The sequence below is a fragment of the Lissotriton vulgaris genome, chromosome 1_1 (assembly GCF_964263255.1).
Source record: "Lissotriton vulgaris chromosome 1_1, aLisVul1.2, whole genome shotgun sequence".
Lineage (NCBI taxonomy): Eukaryota > Metazoa > Chordata > Amphibia > Caudata > Salamandridae > Lissotriton > Lissotriton vulgaris.
This window is the reverse complement of record NC_141685.1, coordinates 1,175,308,056-1,175,333,589: the sequence shown is the minus strand read 5'-3', so window position 1 is coordinate 1,175,333,589 and position 25,534 is coordinate 1,175,308,056. Positions and strand designations below refer to the sequence as shown.

Genomic DNA, 25,534 nt, shown 5'->3' with positions numbered 1-25,534 from the left:
AAATTGTATTTTCAGAATTGACTTGCTGGCTTGTTACTCTCCTAAGTAGTTTATCCCCATGCTTGCAAGGGTTTATTGGGTTGCCTTTTCTAATTCACTCCTGCACAAGCGCTCCCCACTATGGCTGCATCGGTTGGTCCGGTCTCCACACTACAGCCGCTGCTCCTATAGACCCCTCTCTTCTTTTACCGCTTCTTTTACAGGCCTACCCCTCTCTGTGAGGCTACAAGCCAGTCCAGGGCTCCACCAGTCAGTCCCCAATGGCAACCAGGCACTGCAGGATGTTTGTCTGTGATGTCTGGGGACCTGCCTACAGGCTTTGGCAAGTTCACTTGTTGCATCCAACGCTAGCCGCCATCTTACTGCAGGCAGCCATAACCAGGCTGCATAACCAGGCTGTCCCATCCACAGTGGTCTGCAGTGCCTCCTGAATGCTGCTTTTTCAAGCCTGCTGGTTGCTCAAGTGGACACAATGCTTTAACCATCCATTAATACCGTTTGTTGGCAGTGGAAACGCAGAATGTCTAGGTACGTCAGGGGAACGGCAGAGCCTCTCACCAAAACGTATTACCAGCCATCTTACTTGGCCATGCTTTGCTTAATATCTTAAGGATTTAGCCATGCAGAATGCATAGACGTTTAAAAACATACTCTCCCTATTCTTGATTTTTTTTGAGTAGGTGCCGATTTGAGTCGCACTTTGATGGAAAAAAAAATCATGGGATTTGTCTGATATCCCTACGATCTACTTTTTTACAACATGTCACATTGAAACCTTGACAGAAATATTTTGCTTTTTGTTCTGTAAGTGATTATTTTGCATTTTTCCTTTATTTGCAGACTTTCAATTTTCAAAGCCGCCTTCTACAGTTTTCAGCAGTGTTCTGCTGAGCTCTCATTACCAGTGAGGTTACAAGGTGTAATAATGAAAGGAGGAGCTCCAGTTGAAATGACTCTATACCAGTTTGTCTGTGTCCATTTGTGTGCCTTCATTGCATTAATTCTCCCGTCAAACTTTTCCTATCTGGTAAGGCTTGTTCTTCCCTTCTAATCCAATAAATTTTTCGTGACTTAAAAAAAACACATACAGTGAAAAAACATCTTGAATTGTATTACCTTATGTTTTTCTACTACTGTTCGATCTGCCTTTTAAGTGTGTTGCATTCTCCAACTCTAAATACGTGACACTTTAAATTGATTCTTTGCTGTCAGTTGAATCTGGTAGTCAGTAATTGTTGGTGGTAAGTGTAGGATTTCAAACAGTTTATAAGCTTTTTTTTTTGTAAAATCTGTATTTTGGTTTAATAAAGAACAAAGAGAAATAACAGCGGCAATCCCGCACATCGTCCCACGCAGGGGGCATAAGTATAGTCTATTAGTAATGATGCTTAAGCAACAGCAGGTTGCCAACGGGCAGAATAGAAGGCCAGCGTTATTGGCTAAAGGGAGCAGATTTAGGCTAGTGCACAGTCCCCAAGAGCCATCGAGTTAGATATGCAGTTGCCAGTAGAAGCCGCACATGCATACAGATTATCGTGTCCGGATCTGAAAGGCCTTATCTGTGTGGGTGCCTCAAACAGTAATTAACAAAAAACAATAACCCACCCCTCCCACCCCCCCTCTCCTCAGTGGTGGCGACAACAACAATCAGCAGTCATTCAACGTGGTTCCTCTATTAGATTTGAAATAAATGGAGCGCTCGTATGGAGGATGGACAAACTGCAGATGGTAACCCCTTGGAAAGATAGCGGACCAGAGGTCCCCAGCGGAACTGGAAGTCTTTGAAGTTGCCCAGGAAGATGTCCGCCACTCGTTCCAAGCTAAGTAGTTTCCAAAGTCTTGCGTGCCATAGGGAAATCGCCGGAGCCTCCTGTTTTTTCCAGGCTGACGCCCGGGTGAGTTTGGCAGCTCCAAGACAGAGCCAAAGAATTTGTTTATCCGCTCGCGTCTGGTGTTCAAGAAGTGGGTCTCGAAGGCCCAGTAGCACACAGGCTATAGAGTCCTCCACCGGGTAACCAAGGATGCCCTTAATATGGGAAAGGATCTCTTCCCAGTATGGTCGAATAATCGGGCAATCCCACCAAATATGGCGGAAATCCCCAAGCAATCCACAGCCCCTCCAGCATCTATCAGAAGTAGACGGGAATATACGATGGAGCTTGGACGGGTACAAGTACCAGTCCATAAGCGTCTTGAGGTGGGCCTCTCTCAGATCCAACGAGTGGTTGTGCGAAGCAATATCGCGCCACAATGCTGACCACTCCTTGTCAGAAATGTCCCGCCCCAGAAGCTCTTCCCACTGTCCCATATATCGGGGACGGGGCAACACTGCCGAGGTAAGTAGTAGTTGGTAAAGAAAGGATACAAACCCCTTCATAGCTGAAGTCCGGAGAATGAAAGCCTCAAAGGGTGAAGGAGGTCTCGTGGCCGCATCGAGGACCCCAGGAGAGGTGGCCCAGTGAATCATCTGGACATGGTGGAATCGCTCCGACGGAGGGACTTCATAGTCCCTCATACAGTTATCAAAGGTGAGCGGAGTATAGCCGTGGAACAGGTGGGTTAAAGCCCTACATCCTCCCTCCCTCCACACCTTGAAGGGCCCCTCCTGTAGTGCCAGTGGAAAATCCGGGTTAAAATGTATAGGTGTGAACTGAGACGGGAAGGTAGTCCAACGGTCATCAGCGGCCAACGTATCCCACACCTTTAGGGTGGTACTGGTGGGAGTGCTGATGTAGGTGTTCTGGGGCCTGTCTTTTTTGGGTTTCCAGGCCAGGTCCCAAATAGATCTACCCGCCACACTCCTGTCCATGTGTAGCCAGTGTTTCTCCGATGTCTGTTGGGACCACTTCACCAACACTCGTAATTGTGCCGCTTTATAATACAAATGCATATCGGGAAGGCCCACTCCTCCCTCCCCCCGCGGCCGTCGCAAGGTTGCGAAAGAGAATCGCGCTCGACCCCCCCTGCCAAATAAACCGGAGAATCTGGGTCTTAAGGCGCCGAAAGAAGTCCACATCCAGAGGTATGGGGAGCGCCTGAAAGAGATACAGGTATTTGGGGAGGAGGACTATCTTAATGGCGTGAATTCTGCCCAACCATGATATGTATTTGGGTTTCCACCGATCCAAGTCCGCCCGGGTTTTTGCCAGTAGAGGTGGAAAGTTTGCAGAATATAATTTCCCAATAGTGGATGTCAAACGGACTCCCAGATACACGATGGAGCTGGAGGCCCAGGCCAACTGGGTGAGAGGCCGCACTCGTTCCACCTCCGCAGGTGAAAGCGTGAGATTCAGGTCATAAGATTTGTCGTAATTGACCTTGAAGCCGGCCACCTCCTCAAAGCGCGATAATACCCTCTGAACATGTGGCAGAGAGTGAGCCGGGTCCATAATAGAGAGCAGCACATCATCCGCAAATAGAGATATTTTGTGCTGTTCCCCATTAAAGGGAAGACCCCGTATATCCCCGTGCTCACGCACCGCCAACGGTTCAATGCTCAGGGCAAAGAGCAGGGGGAAAGAGGACAGCCCTGCCTGGTGCCACGTGAGTGCAAGAAAAAGGCAGACAGATGGCCATTTACCGAAACTCTAGAGCGGGGAGTGCTGTAGTTCGCTCTCACCATTGAGAGGAACTTATCCGAAAAGCCGAAGGCAGCTAAAGTTTGGAACAGGAAGCCCCAGTTCACCCGGTCGAAAGCTTTTTCAGCGTCAAGGCCTACTAATACCGCTGGGATCTGGAATCTGTTAGCTTTCTCTATCAAGTGGACTACCCGCCTAGTGTTATCATGGGTCTGACGGCCCTTAATAAATCCAGATTGGTCCGGATGTATGAGTGCCGGCATCAGATCCTGAAGTCTACTAGCAATAATCGAGGAATACAGTTGGGCGTCGATATTGAGAAGGGCTATCGGGCGATACGAAGAGCACTGAGCGGGATCCTTCCCAGGTTTAGGTATAATTGAAATGACGGCCTCAGCCAGCGAGCCGGTTGCTGCGCCGGATTCAGCCATATCATTAAAAAGGGAAACCTGAAAGTCGCACGCCTCAGTGGCATGCGTCTTGTAAAAGATGGCAGTATAGCCATCCGGCCCCGGAGCTTTATGGAGTTTCAGATTTTTAATGGCATCAAGCACTTCGTCGCGAGTGAACGGGGCAGTTAGCAGATCGTTCCACTCCTTTGAAACCTGCGGAATGGGCAGGTTCCGCAGATATTTCCGCTGGGCCTCGGAGTCGAGCGTGTCCCCTGCATAGAGGTCCGAGTAGAAGCGGCTAAAGAGGCCAGCCTTGACCTCATCCCGATGCTGCAGCTCTCCCATCGCATCTTGAACCCCTCCTATGTAATCCCGTTCCTTTTTTTCTCTAAGTTGACGTGCCAGGTGTCTCCCCACCTTATTCCCTTGGGAATACGAAAGATGCCGCAGTCTTAACAGGGTGAATTCTGCCCTATTATTATAGTGGACCCTCAGTTTCCCCCTAACCGCCGTCAAGAGGCGGAGGGTCAACCTAGATGGATTCAGTTTGTGTGCTTGCTCAAGGACTGCAAGTTCTCTCTCCAACTCCTCTCGTTCTTTCCGTCGCATTCTATTGAGGTTAGCGTTAAGAGCCAAGCAGGTGCCCCTGAGAGACGCCTTAAAGGCGTTCCAGGTAGTGGATATTGACGTATCGGACACAGGGTTGAGAGCAAAAAACTCCCTAATAGCCTTCCGTAAGTCCCTGCTTAAAGTATCGTCCCTAACAACTGCCGCCGGGAAGTACCACTTTCGAAGACCGTCACCTGGTGGCGACCAGCGAAGTCCGAGCATGAGTAGACTGTGGTTAGAGACTGACAGCGGGAATATGCTAGAGTCATGGACATCTCCCCTGAGGGCCTGACTAAGAAAGATGTGATCCAGACGAGAGTAGGTGTTGTGTACATGGGAGAAAAAGGTGTAATCTCGGGACAGGGGGTGCATGGAACGCCAACCATCAATTAAACCCAGGTCACCAAGAAGCCGCTGTGTCTCTGCAGAGAACAAACCTGCAGCGGCCCTCTGGGGTCCAGAGCTATCCATCTCTCTACTCCACACTAAGTTAAAGTCCCCCATCAGAAACAGGTGTCCCTCAACAAAGTCACCCACCCTCCGCAGCAGGCCCTGAAGAAAGCCATTTTGTCCCGCATTGGGGGCATACACGACAACAAAAGTGCTCAGTCTACCATGGACCAGACCCTTCACCATCAGCCATCGGCCTTCTTTATCGCTGCGCACGTCCATAGGCTGAAAATGAAGTGCCGCCCGAAAGAGAAGAGCCACACCCCTGTGTTTCGTAGAAGCAGATGATCTATATATGAGGGGAAAATGCTTGTGCCGAAGGCGAAGTTCATCCCTACGCGCCAAGTGAGTCTCCTGGAGACCCACGATATCAAGCTGGTGGTCATTCAAATACTTCCACACCTTCTGACGTTTTTGCGGTGAATTCAGGCCTTTGACATTCCACGTCCCAATACTAAGAGGCATCATGAGATAACCACCTCACCCCTGCTACTCCCGTACCACCCGCCCCACTCCTCTACCTCCACCTTGGACGATCTTAGTCAACACGGCAGAAAGATAATATGCAAAGGTGTCCAAGAGCGAAAGGATATTGGCCATCCCATTTCTCATCAGACCCCCATCGTACCAGAGCCCCCCCATCCAGCAACCCCAGACTCCATCCCCTCTCTCAGTCCTCCAGTAGGGACAAGACCCTCCCAGACAGCAACCCCATAGCCTCATAGTCAAGGAGCAAACATCTAGTATCCCAGAAGCCAAGCATAGATTGCCCTGAGGAACATCACGCAGATACCATAGAACAAAAAACGCAGTCATCCATTCATACCCATCGTCACCACAACCCTCCCCGCACCCCCCCCTTCCCTTGCCCCCAACGAACTCTTTTAGTACCACCCCCCCCATAAAGCCCCTAGAACTGCCCTCAAAATAGTTGAGGAGTAGGAAGCACCAATAAAGGAAAAAAAGACAGGAATAACAATGTACTAAATGGTCCTTGTACATAGAAGTCTGAAGATTCCTCCGGGGATGAGGACAGGGCACCACATGGTGTGCCCCAAAGGCCACGTACCGGGTTGTCTAGGTTCTGCTCATTGAGTTGCATCACATCTTGCTGCAGTTGATGTACATCACTGGCCACATTCAGGTCGTGGTCCTCCAGTGTAGCCACCCTTTCACCGATGCCATCCACATCTCTCCGCTCTTCCCGCAGGTCCGAAGCCAGCTGGGAGCGCAGTTCAGTAATGTCTTCCTTAATGGAGGCAAAAAGTTCCAGCATGAATGCTTTAGTGGCCGGGGCCTCCCCGTCGTTTGATTTCGGAGAGGAGCTAGTACCGGGAGACGCCCCATGCTGGGATCCCTTCGGAGGTACATCCTTACCGGGCTTCTCCGGCTTATCCTTGCGCGTCTTGTTAGACATGGCTTCGCTCCGCTCAGACCTTGTATTGCTCCGGCGCTTCCCCATGCCAATGTACTAGGCCGGCGAGCACAGCCGTACCCCCACCGAAGGAGCGTGCCCACAGCAATGCCGGTCTATCTCTATATCACTACACCCCAGAGTGGGGTAGGCTGTTAGTCAGGAGTTGGGCTCTGTCCGGCAGGCCAATGGAGTCCCAGGGGCGCCAAATCCAGGGCACAAACGTCGGGCGGGTTCGTCTCCTAGCCTCCGCTACCCCAGGGGCCCGGAAGTAATGTCACCTCGTAGCCCTCGCACTTGGGCTCCACGCTGCTGCCTGCTTTGCAGGGCTCCGTCGCTCACCGGCCTCCAGGTCCAGCCATTGCAAGGTACAGCACTCCCTCGGCCACGAGACGTGGGCACCTGGTGGGTTCGACCGTGCTATCTGCGCCAAGGGGGGGCCGCTCACCCCCTCCTCAATCCAGGGGCCCCCAGCTGATCCCCAGGCCGGGTCAGTGCCGCCGATCCCCTCTGCAAGTCAGCCCCGCTGCTGCGGCGGTATTCCGGATGGTGATGGGGGAGGTGCCGAAGTACAGCTCCGATGGTCCCCTCTCGCAGGGTGCCTCGCCGGAGCTCCCCCGACCAGCGATCATCCCGCTGTGCCTCTCTCCTCCGCAGCGTCCGCCGGGAGGCAGAGGCGCGTAGCCAGGGACGCGCCGACGTGAGACCTTCCGCCGGCGCCGGGATTCTCACAACTTTAGGCCGGGGATCTCGGGCCTGCTCTTGTCGCAGCGCTCCCGGCCGATCGTGGGCGCTCCGCTCCTCGTAGGGGCCAAATCTTGCCACCGGGTCGCGCCCCTTCAACTCTGGGCACACAGCGGCAGGGATGGGCGCCAAAATCGTGTCGCTCCGGGGTCTTTACAAGGCTAAGCTGGTGGTGGCGCCGGAGGGACGAAATTACACGTCTCACTCCGTCGCCATCTTGGCCACGCCCCAGTTTATAAGCTTTAAACACTGTGCTCTGGCATTGATCTTTCGGGTGCATTTGCTTGTATAATTCTCTGTCATTAGGCAGGGTATCTCCAGTAAAATGTTAGACAACCGCAATAAACTGCATATTTAATGCAACTCTGTCCGTCGCCTATCCAATTCATTATATAGTAGTTATTGCAGGCATTGAGGGAATGGTCTCAGAACTCCGCTACACGTGGAGGCAATCCTATCTTAGATTTTCTACCACACATTACCTGATCTCATGCTTTTTTTTAGCATTTCCTACAAGATTATTTGTAATTGAAGTGTGCATTAGCTCTAATGAACAGACAGGAGCTTCAGTTATCCTACAGATTATCCGCTCATGCTAATAATGTGTCTATTCCTATACCTCTACTGTGGCTGTAATACATTGAAATCTAAAGAATATCCCTCTTCAAGCCATTTTCGGTGCATCCTATGCATTTCTTCCATGTATCTGCCCCACAGTATTTTCATACCTACCAGTTTCTTTACTTAAAAAAGCACTAACATTTAGTAAAAGACTGGTGTTTTCTTTGACAAAATGTTACTTCCCTGCAGAGCAGTCTGCCATTAAGCAATTCTCTCAGTTTGTCTAGAGCAGTTTTTCCCAAATTTTTAAGATCCATAACTCAATTTTTAGAACAAAGATTTGTGTCCCACCTAGCTTTAACCCCTTGTGTGCTTAAGACGGCTCCACGCCGTCATGAGTCACGGTAGCTGTGTGCTCATGACGGGGTGGAGCCGCCATGCCGCTGCCGCGCCGCCCACGCTGCACTAATTCCCCTCCTGTGCGGGCATATTAATGAGCGGGCACCATGCCGTCATGAGCACACGCCGCCCATGATTCATGGCGGCGTGGTGCCGTCATGAGCCCCCTAGCCCCCTGCGGCGCGTCGGAATACATGCCGCGGCGAAGGGGTTAATGGATTATGTGAGTGGCGATTTTTTAAAATGTAACTTAAGCATCTTGTGGTAGCGCTCTGTCAAATTTACAAACATCACATTTTCCATTGAAATGGCTACTAAATTTGCACAGACATACAGTTTGCTGATAAAACTATATTGCACCAAAATGATAATGTGTGGAAATCTCGTTTCAGTGAATATTTATAATTTCTGTATCACGGAGTAAAGTGTCCTGATTCGTTTTGTTTCTATTAAAGTCTTTCTTTCCATCACACTTCAGAATTACAAATAAATTGGTCTATTTTGCTTTTCTAGCAGCTGAATGCGTACAGTTTGTTTTCAGGTATTTACATATTGTTGTGTTACAAAAAATGTAAATCCTTCAGACTTTCCTTCCTCACTCCCTGTACTCCAGCACCATTGTCCTATAATTCACTTTGTTTCTTTCTCTGACTGCAAAGTGAGAGGAGTTTGTAAAAACACAATCTCCATGTGAAATAAAATAAGCAGCAATTTTTAGAGGACATAGCCTCATAATTGACCTCTGGCTTTGAAGCACAGCAAATATGACAAGATGAATACATAATTTAAAGGCATCTATATTTATTGCATAGTATTTTGCTACCCCACATTCGGGATTAGTAGTCTATGGAGGCGAAAATATGCCTGTCAGAAAAAATATCTCTTGACACTGATTTCTTAACCAGTGCCTCAGTAGCTTTCAACTTCTGTCAACAAAAGTTCTCAAAAGGAACTCATTGATGACAACTACAGCCATGATAATTGTAGGTGAGTAGGATCTGCTTCTTATAGTTACCCCGACTTTTTGCTCATGTTTCACTGTCTTCCGACTTTGGTCTGGCTGGGACGCTGGTATCCAGGGCCCCAGCCTAACTGCTTCCTCTCTTAAATGATTGCATGTACCTTAATTACACCACAAATTGGATTCTGGGGTACCCTTATAAGTCCCTAGTATATAGTAGCCTATATACCCAGGGCATAGGTACCCCAGAGGCCTCTCAGTGGCTGCAGCATGTATTATGCCACCCCTGAGAGACCATTCGAAATGACACAACAGGTCTGCTACAGCAGCCTGTGTAAGGTAGGGTATGCACCCCTTACTTAGATATAGGTTCCCTATATCTACCTCATATCACTACACATATAAGAAACCTCTATGGCAGGCCTTATCAATCGTGAAGGCAGGGTGCTGGGTTTTGTGTGAGAGGGTACTCATGCATGAGCAGCGCCGCTCATCAGGCTTTTGAATCTATTCTCCGGGGTTGTTCTGTGATGCAGCCAACCGTATACTCTTAAGTTGAAGTACTAAAAAAAAATACACCATAGAGCTATACTTACCAATAGCCCATATATCTTATTTACCATGAATAAGTCAGTCGGCAATGGAGAAGGTTCAATCGTTTATTTTGCAAAGCGCCTATATAGGGGAGCCTCCCTCTCGCCACAACTCTTAAAGGTGTGCAGAGGAGACTGCTGGATTGCATACAAGACAGTGCATATATACTTTCAGCATACCTCATGAAAACCCCGTACATGGAAAAGTACCAGTTCTTGAGAAACCAACAGGAAAACCCATATAAGGCACAGTTGATTGGTACGAAACTCAGCTCAAGTTATTCCGGGGAGGGTAGGTCAGCAGAGGTGCCTCCCATTCATTATGGTACACGGGAGTACAGGCATGGCGCCTGCAAGAATGTGCTCATCCTACAAGAAAGGCAGATGCGACCTTGAGTTTCCTAAGTTAGAATCAATGCTCTGTTCATAACCCAGACCAACCTTTCAGGCTCTCCTCTCGTATGCATGTCACGTGTTTTCCTAACTAGTGAAAGAAATACAGGGAAATGAAACAGAAAAGGCCAGAATCTTAATGTACACCTAATGTAAAAGTATTCACTACGGGGGGTTTCTAAAAGACGGTATGCTAATATATATTGGATACATTAGGCCAATAATACATTATATCGATTTATATTTCTTCAAAGTGCATTATGACCTCGCTGTAAATGCTATCTTTGATATGGCTGCAAGATAACATGTTGTGTTTGGTGTCAATCCCCTTGGAATCGTACCTCCCCGCATTTACTGGTGGGGGAGGTATGATTCCAGACTCCTAGGGGGAGAAATATGACTACACCGGTACACCCGGTACCAGCTTCACAGAATCCTGGCATCACAAAATGGATGCTGCCAGCCACAGACACGCATCTGCCCTCCTGCTGCTGGACGAAACTCCGGCAGGGGAGGCTGGACAATAGGTTTCCTGTCACAGAGAGGTGTGACCACCTCCTAGACAGGCTTTAGTGATATGGGGCTGGGTGGGTGCACTCCAAGAGTTCTTTGATGTCTGCACTGGAGGCACATTTGGTGTCCCTATGCATAGTCCAGCTCAAACCGGCTGCAGGGGCTACCAGCGCCTGCTTTGGCGCGAAACTGGACAACGGATATGGGTGTAACCACCCCTCTATCCTGACCCTCCCATAGGTGGGTCCCCAGAGTTTGTCCCACCCCTTCCTTGGTTATAAAGTAGGAACCCCTGACTAGAGAACTTTAGATTTACCTGGATGAAACTCTGGTACAGAATCTCAGAACTTCAACTATCTACACTTCGTTGGATGACCGAAGAATCTCCCTTGGAGTAAAGGAGTTACTCCCCTGCAAGGCAGGCACTGAAGACGCATCTGTCTGGTTTGCAACTACGTAGCTCCCGAAGGACTCAGAAGACTTTGCAACACAGGAGGTGGGTTTCCAAGCTTCCCCGAGGCCGATACGTGCTCTCAGCAAACCTGAGATCCAAAGCCCTCCTGGGGACCGTGCAACCCGAACCCCTGGACACCGTGACCATTTGCAGAAGCATATGCTTCTTGGCGATCCCTGAGGCTGTGCTTTAGGCTACTTGTAGTCCAGACCCCGAGCAGTGATTCCACCGAAGATTACTGGCCTACACTCCACGAGTGACCCGTGGACTGGTATTTAGTGATTCCTCTTGAGGTCCCTCTGCAGTCCCTAGTCCGTCGACTTGTGGGTCCCTGAGAAGGGTACTGTCAATTTAAACAGGCTTACCTGGTTGCTCCAGACATGCCATGACTCCCAATCTCTTGGGGAGTCACCAGGACCTTGCTGGTCCACACCGAAGCCTTTTTACTCTCACCGCGTGGGTTGCTGTTGCCAAGGCTTGTTGGTCTCCGATCAGGCCACCGACTCCCCAGCACTCGACATCCTTCGTGGGACAGCTTGCCTGCAGACTCTGGTCATCGTCGACGTCTCCTGGTCCCCGTGGCAGCGGAGACCAGCTTCACGTCATTGCACCTGAAACACCCAACGTTGGTGGGCATTGGTCTATCGTGTCCCTGGTCACCCTGAAGTGACCCAGACTCTGTCCCCATTGCTTTCAGGTTCTTCACTGCTCCGATCCAGGCTTGGATCACACCGGACAGTTTTCCTTTCCACGGCAGCAGCACTTTGCAGCAACTCACCATTGAAAACAGCGATGATTTCCGACACCATTTGGCACCTATGCACCCGGCTTCCCTGGGTGCGGTAGCACGAACACTACGGTGCTCACATGGGTGCTGGCCTTAGAACCTTCTAAGTCTAAAAGGGTTTGTTCCAAGTCCTCGCTGAAGTGTCCCTAATCTTTAAAATACTAACCACAACCTTCCCATATGATTGTACGGAGCTCGCAGCTGGGTTCTCACACTGCACCTGACCCCCGTGGGTCTACTGTGTCACTACCTTGAGTGGTTCCTTGGGGTCCCAGCGATTCTACGAGCTCTAGGAACTGTGTCTAGTCAAGTCGTGGTTCTTATATCACTTTTTTAATATATGGTTTGGTCTTCTCCTGGGGCCCATTGTACATTGTGCTATTTACGTTCTAATGTGTTGATATTGTGTATCTTGCTCTCTAATCTCATAAAGAGGTTTGTAGAGAATGTTTATTAATAAAGACATACATTTTATATAAACCTTTTGTGGTTCTCCTTTCATTTGGTCATTCAGGAGGTTATAATCTGGTAAACCAAGCTGCTTTACACTCCTTCAAGACTTAGCCTGAAGGCTGCTCTCAATAGCTACCACTAGGATAGCTTTCAATAAAGGTTGTCTTAAACCTATTCTTCAATAAGGGTTGTTTGGACTGCTGCAAGATGCCCACTATAACTAGTGGACAGCATATACCAGGCCAACTTCTCACAATAATAAGACAACTTGAGTGGTTTCCCTGAGCAGGATACCACTCCTGATTACAATTGGATTCTCTGAGTAGAAGAGAACCTTGCCTGATTTTACCAGCTTAAAAGTCTGGCTGTTAAAACTTACATTGTGATTGTGCAGGGGTTGCGAACACAAGCTTAGCCTGGACTTGCCTCTTAACTGCCTATGGCAAGCAGACAACACTGAATGCTCCCCGCTGCTGCCAATCCACAGCTTGTTCCGCCCACTAGCACCACTGCCACTCCTCGCCGGGCATAGTTGCTGCATTTGATGATCAAAATGGTCAGGAAGAGGTATAATGCTTGTAGTTCAGTGTGATCAACACCGTTAAGAAAAAGCTTAGACAGATGAATTAATTTAGAGGATAAAAAAGATGTGCCAAACCTCTGGTGCTGTCAGAGTTGTATCATATCTGCTCCACATTGAGAATTTACATAGCATGTTCTGGAACATCTCTCCGAGGAAAGAAATAAGCTTTCAAAGAAATTCTTAGAGCTGAGGATCGTGTCCGAGCAAACGATTAGTATTGCAGAGGACACCACAGTCCTGTCCATACTCAGCTATTCCCATTTATGAAACACTCATCTTGACTGTCTTAAACCTCTGAAATACCTTCAATTCAATACAAGATTCTTGACTCCTTGTTCTCGATCTCTGATCTTTGGATCTTAAATTATTGAAAACATCCAAACAATGTTCTGACGTTGTCATGATGTTTTACCAAACCAGCAGGTCTCTTGGAGGGATGATTTACAACCATTTTTCATCTTGGAGAGGATAGCCTACCGTATGTGGGTTTTGTATACTGTGCTAAATATTTACAATATAAATTCTGCAGTTCTCCACCAACCTTGTACCAGCTGGTATGGAAGAGTAATCTTGCATTACAAAGAGCCTGTTTGAGTGCATAAAAAATAACTGAAGGACAGAGGTATCTGCGCCTGCTACTTGTTAGTGAAAACGTATGACCAAAACAGGAATTTGTTGCTAATTCTTTGATCTCATATATGCAAGCAATTCTTCCAAAGCCAAGAACTTCAAAATGGAGACTGGTTGTGTGTCTTAAGATTATAAAATAGTTACTTCCACATTTTGATCTTTGTCAAACATAGGGGTTTCTTTAAACTAAAGTGTGATATAAATATTTAGCAATGCCCAGTCCTATTCCCCCCCCCGAAATCAGCATTCATAACTTTTGAGCATGAATGTTATACGCAGTTGCTTTTATCTGGCAAGGTTTTTTTTATTTATCATTACTTGGTTTGTTGGATGGTCATTCCCACCTCCCAAATGCAAGGTAATGCTGGACCTACAGACCGTGTTTTCCCGCAGTAAGTGTGATAAGTTAGCCTGGCATATGATGTCCACTAGTTCTAGTGGGCACCTTGCACCAGTCTAATCGACCTTATTGATGGTGGTTGTAAACTCAACCTTATAGAAAGCTATCCTAGTGGTAGCATGGACCAGCAGTCATCAGGCTAAGACTTCAGAGATCGCATTAAGCCAGTTATTTTATGATTTATAATCCCTTGAATACCAAATTATACCACACAAGGTATATATCAAATATATATGTATTTATTCTAAACGCAACCCCTCTGCACTCTTTGAGGTCAAAGGTAAAAGTACAATACAAGAATCTTTATTGGCATAAGATAAGTTGCACAGTATACGTTTTGCCCTAGTCGCCTCACAAACTGTATACTAAAATAATGGTATAAGAACCACGTCTGAGATAGAAAGCAGGCCTGGGGAATCACTGGGGCTACTCTTAAACAACCAAAGGTTAGGAAGTAGGAGGCCCACGGGAGACGCGTGCAGTGTCTAAACACAGCCACGAGTTACCATTGACTTTCTATGGGAAACTAACAAGTTACAAAGTTACAATTTAAGGAAACTTCTACTAGAACTACGATGGAACCCTTTTAGACTTGGACACTAGGAGGGCCAAGACCTTCGAGACTATCAGAGTTCTCGTGTTACCTCACCCACGTAAGCCGGGTGCATAGGTGTCTTTTGGTATCGGGTTTCGTCATCGATTTCAATGGAGATCTGCAAAGAAGTGCTGCAGGTGATCAGAGGAAAAGTGTACGGGTAGATCCAAGGGTGGATCGAAGATCTGAAGAACCTGAAAGCAGAAGGGACAGAGTCTGGGTCACTTGCCAGTGACCAGGAAGGAACCAGGCGATGCCGGTTGATTTCAGGTGAAAAGGTGAAGCTTGTCTCTTCAGCCACGAGGACCAGGAGGCATAGACGACAACCAGGAGCTGGATTCGAGCTGTCCTACAAAGGATCTAGTTAACTGTGGTGTCAGTATCCGGATTGGACCCAACAAGCCTTGGCAAATGCAATCCACACAAGATGTCGAGATGGGTTTCGGTGAGGGCAAGGTGTTGGGTTTTGTGTGAGAGGGTGCCCATGCATAAGCAGGGCCCCTCAGCTTGCCATTGGGGATGGTTCCCTTGATTGAGGATTGTACCACTTGGGGAACAATCTTTGCTGCTGTTTACCTCAGAATACACAGCCTCTCACAGCAGTCGTTCCAGAGGTATTGAAACTGATACAGAATGAGTTTCTGCCCTGGACTTGTGAATGAAACTGATAGGTCATTTTGCCCAAGTCTCTGTAATGCAGAGCAACATAAAAGGGGAGGCAACAGCAGTGGCTATACACCACCGCTTAAGGGAATTAGCTTCTATTAATAAGGAGGAGGAGTTACCAAAAATGAACGAAGAAACCTATACTGCGTTAGGTAGAGATAGTTTGGGAGCCAAACCAGGTAAGCCACAAATGGTAGTCCCGACAAGGATACCTCGAAGCAAACACCCTTTTCTTCTAAAAAGAAATGGAATAACAAACAATCTAAAAATAGCAATACAGAAAATAATTCACGATCAAGGGGTAGGTCTCCCCAACAGGAGTTCTCTGCAAAGAAGAATAACCTTTGGAGTCGTGATAACATTAGGAAACCTGATAGGTATCAGGATACTGATACACATTCCTTTTGTTCCTTTCAGGGTTTATCAAAAAACTCGGAGAGGAACAGGCGATCGGAACTAAAGACAGAAGATCGACCAAAGACAAAAAGGGAAGCACATCGTAATTCAGGTTTCATTATCAAACAGGAAGAACAACCTAAAGCAAAACCTCAATTCAAAAAGAAGAAAGTAGCTGGCTTAAAAATTAGACATGCCCAGGTTACTGAGCACTCAGCTTCTGAATGGGCTCTAACAATGCTAGACAGTGTGGCAGAAGTAACAATAGCTTGCCAGAACCTGAAGGATTTTCTGGTGACAGCAGTATTGAATGAACACATCACGGTGGAAACACCTGATACGAGAGTTAGTGTCCCACATAGACTGTACAAAATTACATTACAAATAGAAGGGGATATCTCAAGAAAAGTTAAAGAGAGGAAAGGGTTGGCCTAACGGCTAGGGCGATAGACCTTGAATCTGGTGAACTGGGTTCGAATCTTGGCACTGATGCTGAACATCCTGTGATTTTGGGCAAATCACTTAATTTCCCCATGCCTAACAAAAATGAATGTGTCCTCATGTAACGCAACTGGTGCTATGTAAAGCACTCTGATAACCAATACCCTCGGGTTAAGTTTGCGCTATATAAAACTCTGTTTAAAAAAAAAGTTATGTTTTGGGAGAACTTAATGTTTGGATATGACATCCTTTTAGCAGAGAAATATTGGCTGCCTGAGTTTGTGATGTATTGCCCAAAAGGGGAAAGAGTCATTTTGCCTGCTTTCTCCGACCTCGTTCCAGAATCTTTAAAACATTCATATGTCCAGGAATGGGCGCTAGTACTAGCTCCAGCATTATACCGCAACCATGCAGGGAGGGATGTGGACTCGATTCAACACAAAATCTCATTAAAAACTGATCCAAATCCACAGAGACAGTACCTTATAAAAACGATGCAAGAAGCCAGGTCAAAGAAATCTTAGACCAACTTGAATGCCAAGGTGTGATTGAGACCTCCTCCATGAACAATTCTTTGTTTCTCGTAATGAAACCTGACAATTCATATAGTCTAGATTTAAACTACCGTCATTTGAACACATGCACTCAAACATTTGCAGTTCAAAACACACATAGTGCCGCATTAATGAATAACATTGTGCAGAAGAAATACAAAACAACATTAGATATCTCAAATGGATTCTTCTGCCAAAATATAACTCCAGATAGCAGATATTTGACAGCATTTTCTGCCCTTAGCTCTCAGCCGTCGTTTGCCCCAGGGGTATAAGAACAGCCTGGGGCTATTCTTGGCAAGAGTCTCAGAATTATTGCAAACATGTGACGAGGAGGCAGTGTCCTATGTAGATGCGATGAATTACTAAACACTTGTGCAGGGTAAACATAACTGTGGGATCCACCAATTTGGGTTACAAATTTAATTTCAAGAAATCTTAAGTTGCCCATCTCAATGTCCTATTTTTGGGATACAAGCTGTCGATTGAAGGCAAGAGCCTGGTAGCTAACTTTTTTTGTAGAAAAGTACGTACTGCTTCAACCTCCGGAGTCTCTGAAGGGTTTTCAATCCATTTTAGGATTCTTACATTTTGGCAGAACATACATTCTAGATTACGCTGAAAGATTAAAACCTTTGTACAACCTAATCAGACCTGATTTTACAGCACATTTGTGGATACAGCAACACACAGATACTCTCTGTTCAGTTCAGGCTGACATGATAGCATCAAAACATTTGCACGCATGTGTTACTACTACCAACTTGGTGATCTGGGTAGTCCTGGGTTTATCAGGATATACATAAATCACTTTCAATGAAGGTGAGACAGTCCCAATTACATACAAATCACATTTATACACAAATGCTGAAATGTTGTTTGCAGCAACAGAAAAAATACTGACAGCAGTACAGACTGCTGTAGTGAGAGAAAGAGCACTTGCACAGTGGAAACACATTATTGTTGTAACCCCGGTATCAACTTTAGAAGCGGTTATGAAAGCGAGCATTCTAAATGCAAAAGCACTGCACCTGCGTTGGATACAATGGGCTAATTATCTCACTTCAACAGATATAGATTACAAGTACGATTCTACATTAAAAAACACAAGCGTTCCTGCAGTACGAACAAGAATACCCTCTCCTGAATAAAAGCTTACCTCTGGAAAAACATGAGTACATAATTTACACTGATGGCTCTGCTTAGCCTGCCATTGGAAGTAAACAACAGTATAGTGAAGGGGCGTATGTGGGATGGTAAATTCCATCCCAGCAATAAGACTATGCAATTTTCTAGGAGATTATACAGCAAAGCTGGCAGACCCGAAATCCCTGATACTAGCACTACAGTATACGGATCGGGAATTCCCCATGCTGATAGTGTGCGATTTGTTTTACTGTGTAAGTCTTATAATTAATATCTTCATTACTGGGGCCAGAATCGGTTTAGAGATTCCAAGGGTTGCACAATTAAACATAAATTGTTATGGGAACAAGTGGCAAAGCTGAAAGCATACCCGCCACGGGCTCAAGTTATTCAAGCCTTGAGTCATCAACGTGTTGTCATGCATGTGCGAGTTGCTGCTATCAATTGTTCTAGTACGAGGATAGACGGAGACATATTGATAGCTCTCAACACCTCGAAAAACGGATCTGCCTTGCCAAAGGGCTTTCCACTAAAGTATTCCCATAAATTAGATGCGCAAAATACACTGTATGCTCAAATTCCAGGAGTGGGGGATAAAGTCATACCAAACATGGATCACAGATTAGGTTTAATTCTAGCTGCACACAAGGGTCTGGGCTCAGCACATGCAGGAGTTTCTGCAACAATTTTATTGTTGAAACAACGATATTGGTGGTCAGGTTTGTCTAAACAGGCCATGTGCTAAAATGTGACATCTGTCAGCAGATGAAACGTTCGACCATCGCATGACCACCGCAAACATCACTACTTATTTCAGACAGACCACTCGCTTTTGTCTATTTGGACCACTGTGGCCCCCTAAATTCAGATGGGGGCTACAAGTATATCTTGGTGGAAGTAGATTCATACTCTAGATTCCTATGGGTTTGGCCTCAGCGTTCGGCTGATGCCCGAACTGTTAGAAAGGATTTGAGAGTCTTCATCAGGACATACGCAATTGGCATGTTACATTCCAACCGTGGCCCTGCGTTTAGCTCAGGGGCTTACAAGAAAGCCATGGAAAGTATGGGTGTGGCCTTGTGGTACTCCTCCTCCTACCATACCAAGGTAAATTCTGTGGTGGAGAGGAAAAAACTGGGACTTAGAGCACTCCTTAACAGCAAGGGTATTAGGTGCGGGCGGTAGTTGGGTCATTCACCTATATGGGGTCCAGAGGAACATGAAAAACATGCCTACAAAATCCTTAGGAGTACTTACCCCCTATGAGATCCTTTTTGAGACAATAATGTGGGTACCTGACCTCGATTGTGCCAGCACAGTGGTGAATGCAAAAACATTTGATTTGAATGATTGTTTGGCTGTTTTACAGGAACTCAGTGAATTCCGGGCATAACAAAGCAACATCCAAGTAAAACGCACCTGCCACTGGGGAACTGAAACCGGTTCCAGCAACACCTGCCTGGGTCCCGAAGATTGGGGGCTTGGTTGTGGACAAGGAGGAGTTTGGGCCATAATATAGAACATCTGTACCTGCCCTGGCTGTCGAAGCAACAAGAACAGTACTTCTTCCGCCTCTTGCCAGCCGCACAAAAAAAAATTAATCTCCATTAGTCTGATCAAACCACACTATGTGGCCAATTCTTAACAGTAGGCCACATGGGGTCCTGAGTAGCCATAGATCTCCTCTTGCTACTATAGAGAAAGTTCAGATGGAAAGACTATTAACATATCAAGACTCGCCTGCGCAAAATGCAAGCGTATCAAATAATGGAGTATGAATTACACCTGTTGAAATTGAACAACATCCAAATACACCTGAAACGCAAATTGTAATTCGGCCCAACAATGAAATCTAGATGAACCTGCCTTCACAAGAAGCAACTGCCAGTTCTACAAACACTTCTGAGCAAACGAATATAGATCGAACTGTGTCTGGCTACTTCCAACTTTAATGACTTTTCTTCAGATCCAAGTGAACCGGAGCAAACCCCACCCATCTCCGAAAAAGAGGAATTTTAACGATTTTCTCTCTGGCTGAAAGAGACTTACTTTGTGTACCCATGGTTGCATCTTTGGTTTTCATTAGGGATCCTGTTCCTGTTAATATGGATTGATGTAGTAAGTGTCTCTTCATGCTACTGAATGGACATTACCTCCCACAACGCTCTGCAGTACAACCTGTGAACTTTGTCTTGAAACCTCATACGTCAGCACACCGTGAACAGAGAGACTTGTCCCTAGTGAAAATTACAGCAGTTCAGGGGTGGGGAATTCCTATCTCCCGACGCCCGAGACATCTAGATTTCTTAGGAGGGCAAGAGGTTTTAATTTGTATTTTGTCCAAAGGACAAGTAGACAGTTTTATGGTAATCCGATACACAGCTGTTCAACCCTGTAGGTCACAGCCAGTTAATAAGATGCTCTGAGCAGTTTATTGGCAGTGAAAGGGTGAATGCAAAAGCTGGGGCCTGCACTTTAATTTCCCCAGAACAGAACAACAAAATAATAAAGCAGAGCTCGAAGTTGGAAATAGCTCGTGCTCGTGTAGCTTCCAGGCCCCATGTAAGAGGCTGCCTTATCTGCCTCTTGGCCCCTTGCTCTGACTTGAACTGTTTGACCCCTGCCTTGTGTTCTCTGCTCCACTCCTGGGCCTCATCTTTAACTCACTTTGCTTTCCCTTCTCATGCACCCCCTCCTTTGCACTTTGCCTTTCGTGTACACCTTATGTTACACCCAGTGCCTGAACCTGCTCACCCCACCCCACCCCCCTTAGCCGCCCTCTCTGACATCTCTGACCCGCTCCCCTTGGCCTCTCATATCTTACACATCGAGGGCTTACATTAAAGCTCATTAGTTTCCCCATGGGCTTTCATGCAGGCCGAAGGCCACCCCCAATTCTGTCCTTGCACTAGGCCTCTCATGTCACTTTGTGCCTGCACCAGGGGCATTGTGAACACACTGCTGTAGAAACTACAGCAGCTGTGAACTTTTTGATGGGCCTCTTCAGTCTGCTGGTCCGCAGACAAAGGCCCATAATGGACTTGAAAGGGTGGGTGGGTGAGTGAGCGAAAGGGTGGATATAAAGATGCATGGATGAATACGTGCAAGAGTGGATGATAGATGCATAAATTAATGAGTGAAAGGGTGAATGGATAGATGCATGTATGAATAACTAAAAGGGTGGATGTATAAATGCATGGATGAATACGTGCAAAAGTGGATGATAGATGCATACATTAATGAGTGAATGGGTGAATGGATAGATGCATGGATGAATGAGTGAACGGGTGGATATACAGATGCATGGATGAATACGTGCAAGAGTAGATGTTAGATGCATACATTAATGAGTGAATGGGTGAATGGATAGATGCATGGATGAATGAGTGAAAGGCTGGATGGATGGATGAATGAGTGGAGCGTAAGGGTGGATTTTTAAATCCATAAATGGATGAATGAGTGACGGGGTGGATGGATAGGTGCATGTATGAATACGTGAAAGGGTAGATGTATAGATGCATGGATGAATACGTGCAAGAGTGGATGATAGATGCATACATTAATGAGTGAAAGGGTGAATCGATGGATGCATGGATGAATGATTGAAAGGCTGGATGGATAGATGGATGAATGAGTGGAGTGAAAGGGTGAATGGAAAGATGGATGAATGAGTGGATTGATGTAAGGATGGATGTGTGAGAATGGGAGGAAAAGAGCAAGGGTGAATGAAGGGATGCGTGAGTGAATGGATAGGTTGAAAGTGGATTGATGAGTGAAAGGATGGACGACTTACTGAAAGGGTGGATTAATGGGTGAGAGAGTAGATGAATAGATAGCTGACTGGGTGAGGGATGGATGGATGGGTGGGTGGCTGGGTGGAAGGGTTGACGGATGGCTTGGTGGGTGGAGAGTTGAGTGTAAAGGTGGATGGAGGGATTAGTGAAAGGGTGGATGGATATATGAGCGAAACGGAAGATGGATGGGTGAAAGGGTGGATGGATGAGCGAAAGCATAAATGGATGAAGTGAAAGGGTAGGTGGATAGATGAGTGAAAAGGAGGATGGATGGGGTGGATGGAGGGATGAGTGAAAGGATAGATGAATAGGAGTGAAAAGGAGGATGTGTGGGGTGAAAGGATGGATGGATAAGCAAAAGGATGTATGAGTGAAAGGAAGGCGGGATGGATCAGTTGGATCGATAGGTTTGGAGATGGCAGGATAGGCTTTAGCAGCTACAGTAGAGGTGGTGGAGCTCTTGATGGGCCTCTTCTGTCTGCAGCTCGACAGACAAAGACTTGTAATTAATTTGAAAGGATGAATAGATGTGTGGGTGAAAGGATGAGTGAGTAGAAGTGTGGCTGGCTAGATGGATGGATGGATGGATGAATGAGTGACCGGGATGGTGGATGGACAAAGGATGTTATAATGAAGGGAAGGGTGAATGAGTGGATGGGTTACAGGGTGTAAGGATTAGAGAGCGAAAGGATGGATGAATGTAAAGGATAAATGGATGGATTGATGGATGGGTCGAAGGGTGGGTGGAAGGATGAGTGAAAGGGAGGGTGGATATATGAAGTGAATGGAAGGGTATATAGATGGAGTGAAAGGGAGGGTGTATGGATGAGCGAAAGGATGGATGGATGGTTGAAATGGATAGGTTTGGAGATGAATGGGTAGGTTTGGATATGGATGAGTGGATCGAGAGACAGATGAACAGATTGATGAACAGATTAGTGAAAGGTAATGGATTAAAAAATGAATGGGTGCCAATGTAAAGGTGAAATGCTAGATATCAGTGGGTGAAAGGATGAATGGATAGATGCTTAGATGGAAGAGGCAAGAGAGCTATTGTGGAGAGGATTCCAATTACTTTTTTTCGCTTGCTTGGTGTCATAAGAACTTTGAATCAACGTGGGGGGTATTTAAATGTTCTGATTACTCACTTGGCCTACATTGTGCTCCTTTCTCTACCTTGGGATTATCAGGTAGGCGTGGTGCTGTTTGCCAGCGAGTTCTTACTAGACAGCTAGTATTTGGTCTCATAAAGGCCGCATTGCCATAGAAATTCCCGGCACTGAACAAAACTACTTTGTAAAAGAGCAGAATGCCGTCACACACAATGAAGCCAGCTCACAGATAGGAAGAGATAGCATTTCAATCTAAACAAAAGGTCTTGGTTAACTCAAATTTCATTAGGGGCTCAAATGTTAAAGTCACGAAAGTGCACCCATGATATATGTCCTTGTATTAAAGGAGATTTACGTTTTTCATTAATTCACATGAATTTCCTTAAGTAGGCCAGAAAACCGTAGTCCTAGAAAGTATTTGTGAATTGCATCTTAGCATGAGCAAATATGAATATGCCCCAGCGGAAATCTGTTGAGTGTTTACAAGTTCACTTTTTCTCCAACCACATTTTTCCCAGCCCTGGAAGAAACTTTACTTCTGCCGTTGTCAGGGGTAAATTTCCGACCTTTCTCATTATGGGAAAAGATTAGAGAAGAGCTGGTGAAAACCTCCAAAATTCAAATCCTTCTATAGTATTAGCCTGACATAACCAGAGAGGCTATTATCAGAGCTCTTCTACAAAGATATTGCAGCCATTATTTGACGGTGCACTACATGGCACCAAAGGGACAAGTGGATTTTGTTACAGGACAAGTAGATTTATGAAGGTACTTGTCCCATGGACAAGTACATATTTCAATAAATTCCACACCCCTGCAGTTCCAGTACCGGATGGTATAGTTTGGGATAGGTTTTCATACGATGTATTTGGTCCTATTGAACTTTTGAAAATTCCACACATTTAAAATTTCATTGAATGATTTTATTACCCAGAGTACACTCTTTGATGATTGGGACATTGAGACTGTAAATACTATGCTCTCAGATTCTGATGGATACATCTGCCTGTGGATTCCTCACCTTATGAATATCTGCTGCGCCAGCATTCCGCAGAAATGTTTCCTAGCTCTCCGTGCTGACGAGGTCATCACAATACCATGGCCTCGCACGCGGCTCCGCATGATGTCACCAGAGCCATAAGAGTACCACGTCGGCATGATGACGTCCGTTCCCTTTTTTCCGCGCTGTTGACGCTAACAGATTCTGTTAAGAGAAAGTCAGGTTTCAAGTCCTGTATGGAATGCAGAGGTCATATGTCGATCATGGACCTGCATGATGACTGTCTTTGGTGTTTATCATCAGATCATGACATCGAGTGCTGTTCTTCCTGCAGGAAAATGAACCCGAAGGCATTGAAGGAAAGAGAAGCCAAGCTTTATATGCCTAAAGTAAGAAAGGAGAAAAAAGGGGTCGAAAGTGACCTTGACTTCGCATGGTTCGAAGAGAAGACACAAGAAGAAGAGGAGACATGAGTCTCGACGCCGTTAGTCAAAGCCTAAAGCTTCGAAGTCACCTTCTCCGGCTCCTCGGCGACGGGTAAAGGACTTTTTCTCACCTTCTCCTGCTCCGGATGATCCATCAAATCTGATCGATGATGAGACGCCTTCGGCTCCGCCTGTGACCCAAGTGGTTCAGACTCCAGAGGTTCCTCGATCTGAAGTCGAACCTGCACAGTATCCTTCGTTCCCGGCTCCGGGTTCAGATCCATCCCATTTTTTGAATGCGATGTATGGCGTGTTTGCCAGGGCTAACAGCTCTGTATTTGGAAGACCTTCTACGTAACCCAAAATGCATTGGGTGTTTTTGGAATAACAATTTGTGTTTCAATTGTAATTTGATTGTTTATGGTGTGAGAAGTTGGCCTGATATATAATGTTCACTATTCTAGTGAGCACTTTGTATCAGTCCAAACAACCCTTATTGATGATTGGTTGTAAGTCAACCTTATAGACCAGCTATCCTAGTAGCATGGATACGAGCAGTCTTCGGGCTAAACTCTAGAGGGCGTGTTAAGCCAGCTGTTATACCATGAACACCAAGTGAAAGGACACCACACAAGTGTTATGAAAATAAACAGTGTATTTATTTAGATCACAACAGCCCTGTACTCTTTATGAGGACAGGGTACTAAGCACAAAACAAAACTCTTACGAAAATACTTTAAGTTGCACAATTTACACAAATGCCTGAGGGGCACGAAAAACCATATACTACAAAAGTGGAATGCGAAATTACTAGCAGGTAAGTACTAATCTCATAGGGTTTGGAATCGCTAGGACTGGACTACTGAACCTTCAGATTACTAGCAGGAGGCCTAGGGGACTCTGGTGCAGAGTGTGCACTCTCACGCGGGCTGCGGGACAAAGCCTATGGATACTAGTAAATGCAAAGTTAGTGTTCTCGGGCGAACCCGACTAGGTAGGTCAAAAACGAAAGTGGATCTGGGCACTTAGAGAGTTGTTCTACGCTGGAGCACCGGGGTACTCGGTTTACCTAGCCCAGGGGCTGCGGCTGCATAGGGTTCAAGTGTCGTCGGAAACCCTCGTTGACGAACCAGGAGCCTGAAAGAAGAAGTTGCTGGTAGGCGACCAGTGAAGAGATTCGGATGGATCCAAGCCTGGATCGGAGATGGAAGACACCTGTAAGCAGAGGGGACCAAGTTCGGAATCACTAGCCAGTGATTAGATGGGCACCAGGATGGCACCGGATGAAGTCACCTCGACCAGGTGAGTGGGCGACGCTGGGCTCTGCAGTTTCACGGACCAGGAGGCGTTGTCGGCGACCAGGATGGAGGTGCGAGCTGTCCCACGATGGTATCTGCTGTCGACGTCGCTGGACCCAGGATTGGGGCAACAAGTCTTGGCAAATGCAAGCCCACGCGGTGGACTCAAAATGGCGTCTGGAGTGGACCAGGA

At 46.5% G+C, this 25,534-nt stretch overlaps 1 protein-coding gene across 2 annotated transcripts in view; it reads left to right on the top strand.

The window, feature by feature from the left end:
- The window catches only part of FIRRM (FIGNL1 interacting regulator of recombination and mitosis), a 3,285,109-nt gene that overhangs the window by 1,697,419 nt on the left and 1,562,156 nt on the right, over positions 1–25,534 (top strand). For both annotated transcript variants that reach the window (XM_086964357.1, XM_086964349.1), the window contains one exon: positions 841–1,027. In XM_086964357.1, coding sequence (XP_086820483.1) covers positions 841–1,027 — 187 coding nt within the window. The remainder of the gene's footprint in view (positions 1–840; positions 1,028–25,534) is intronic.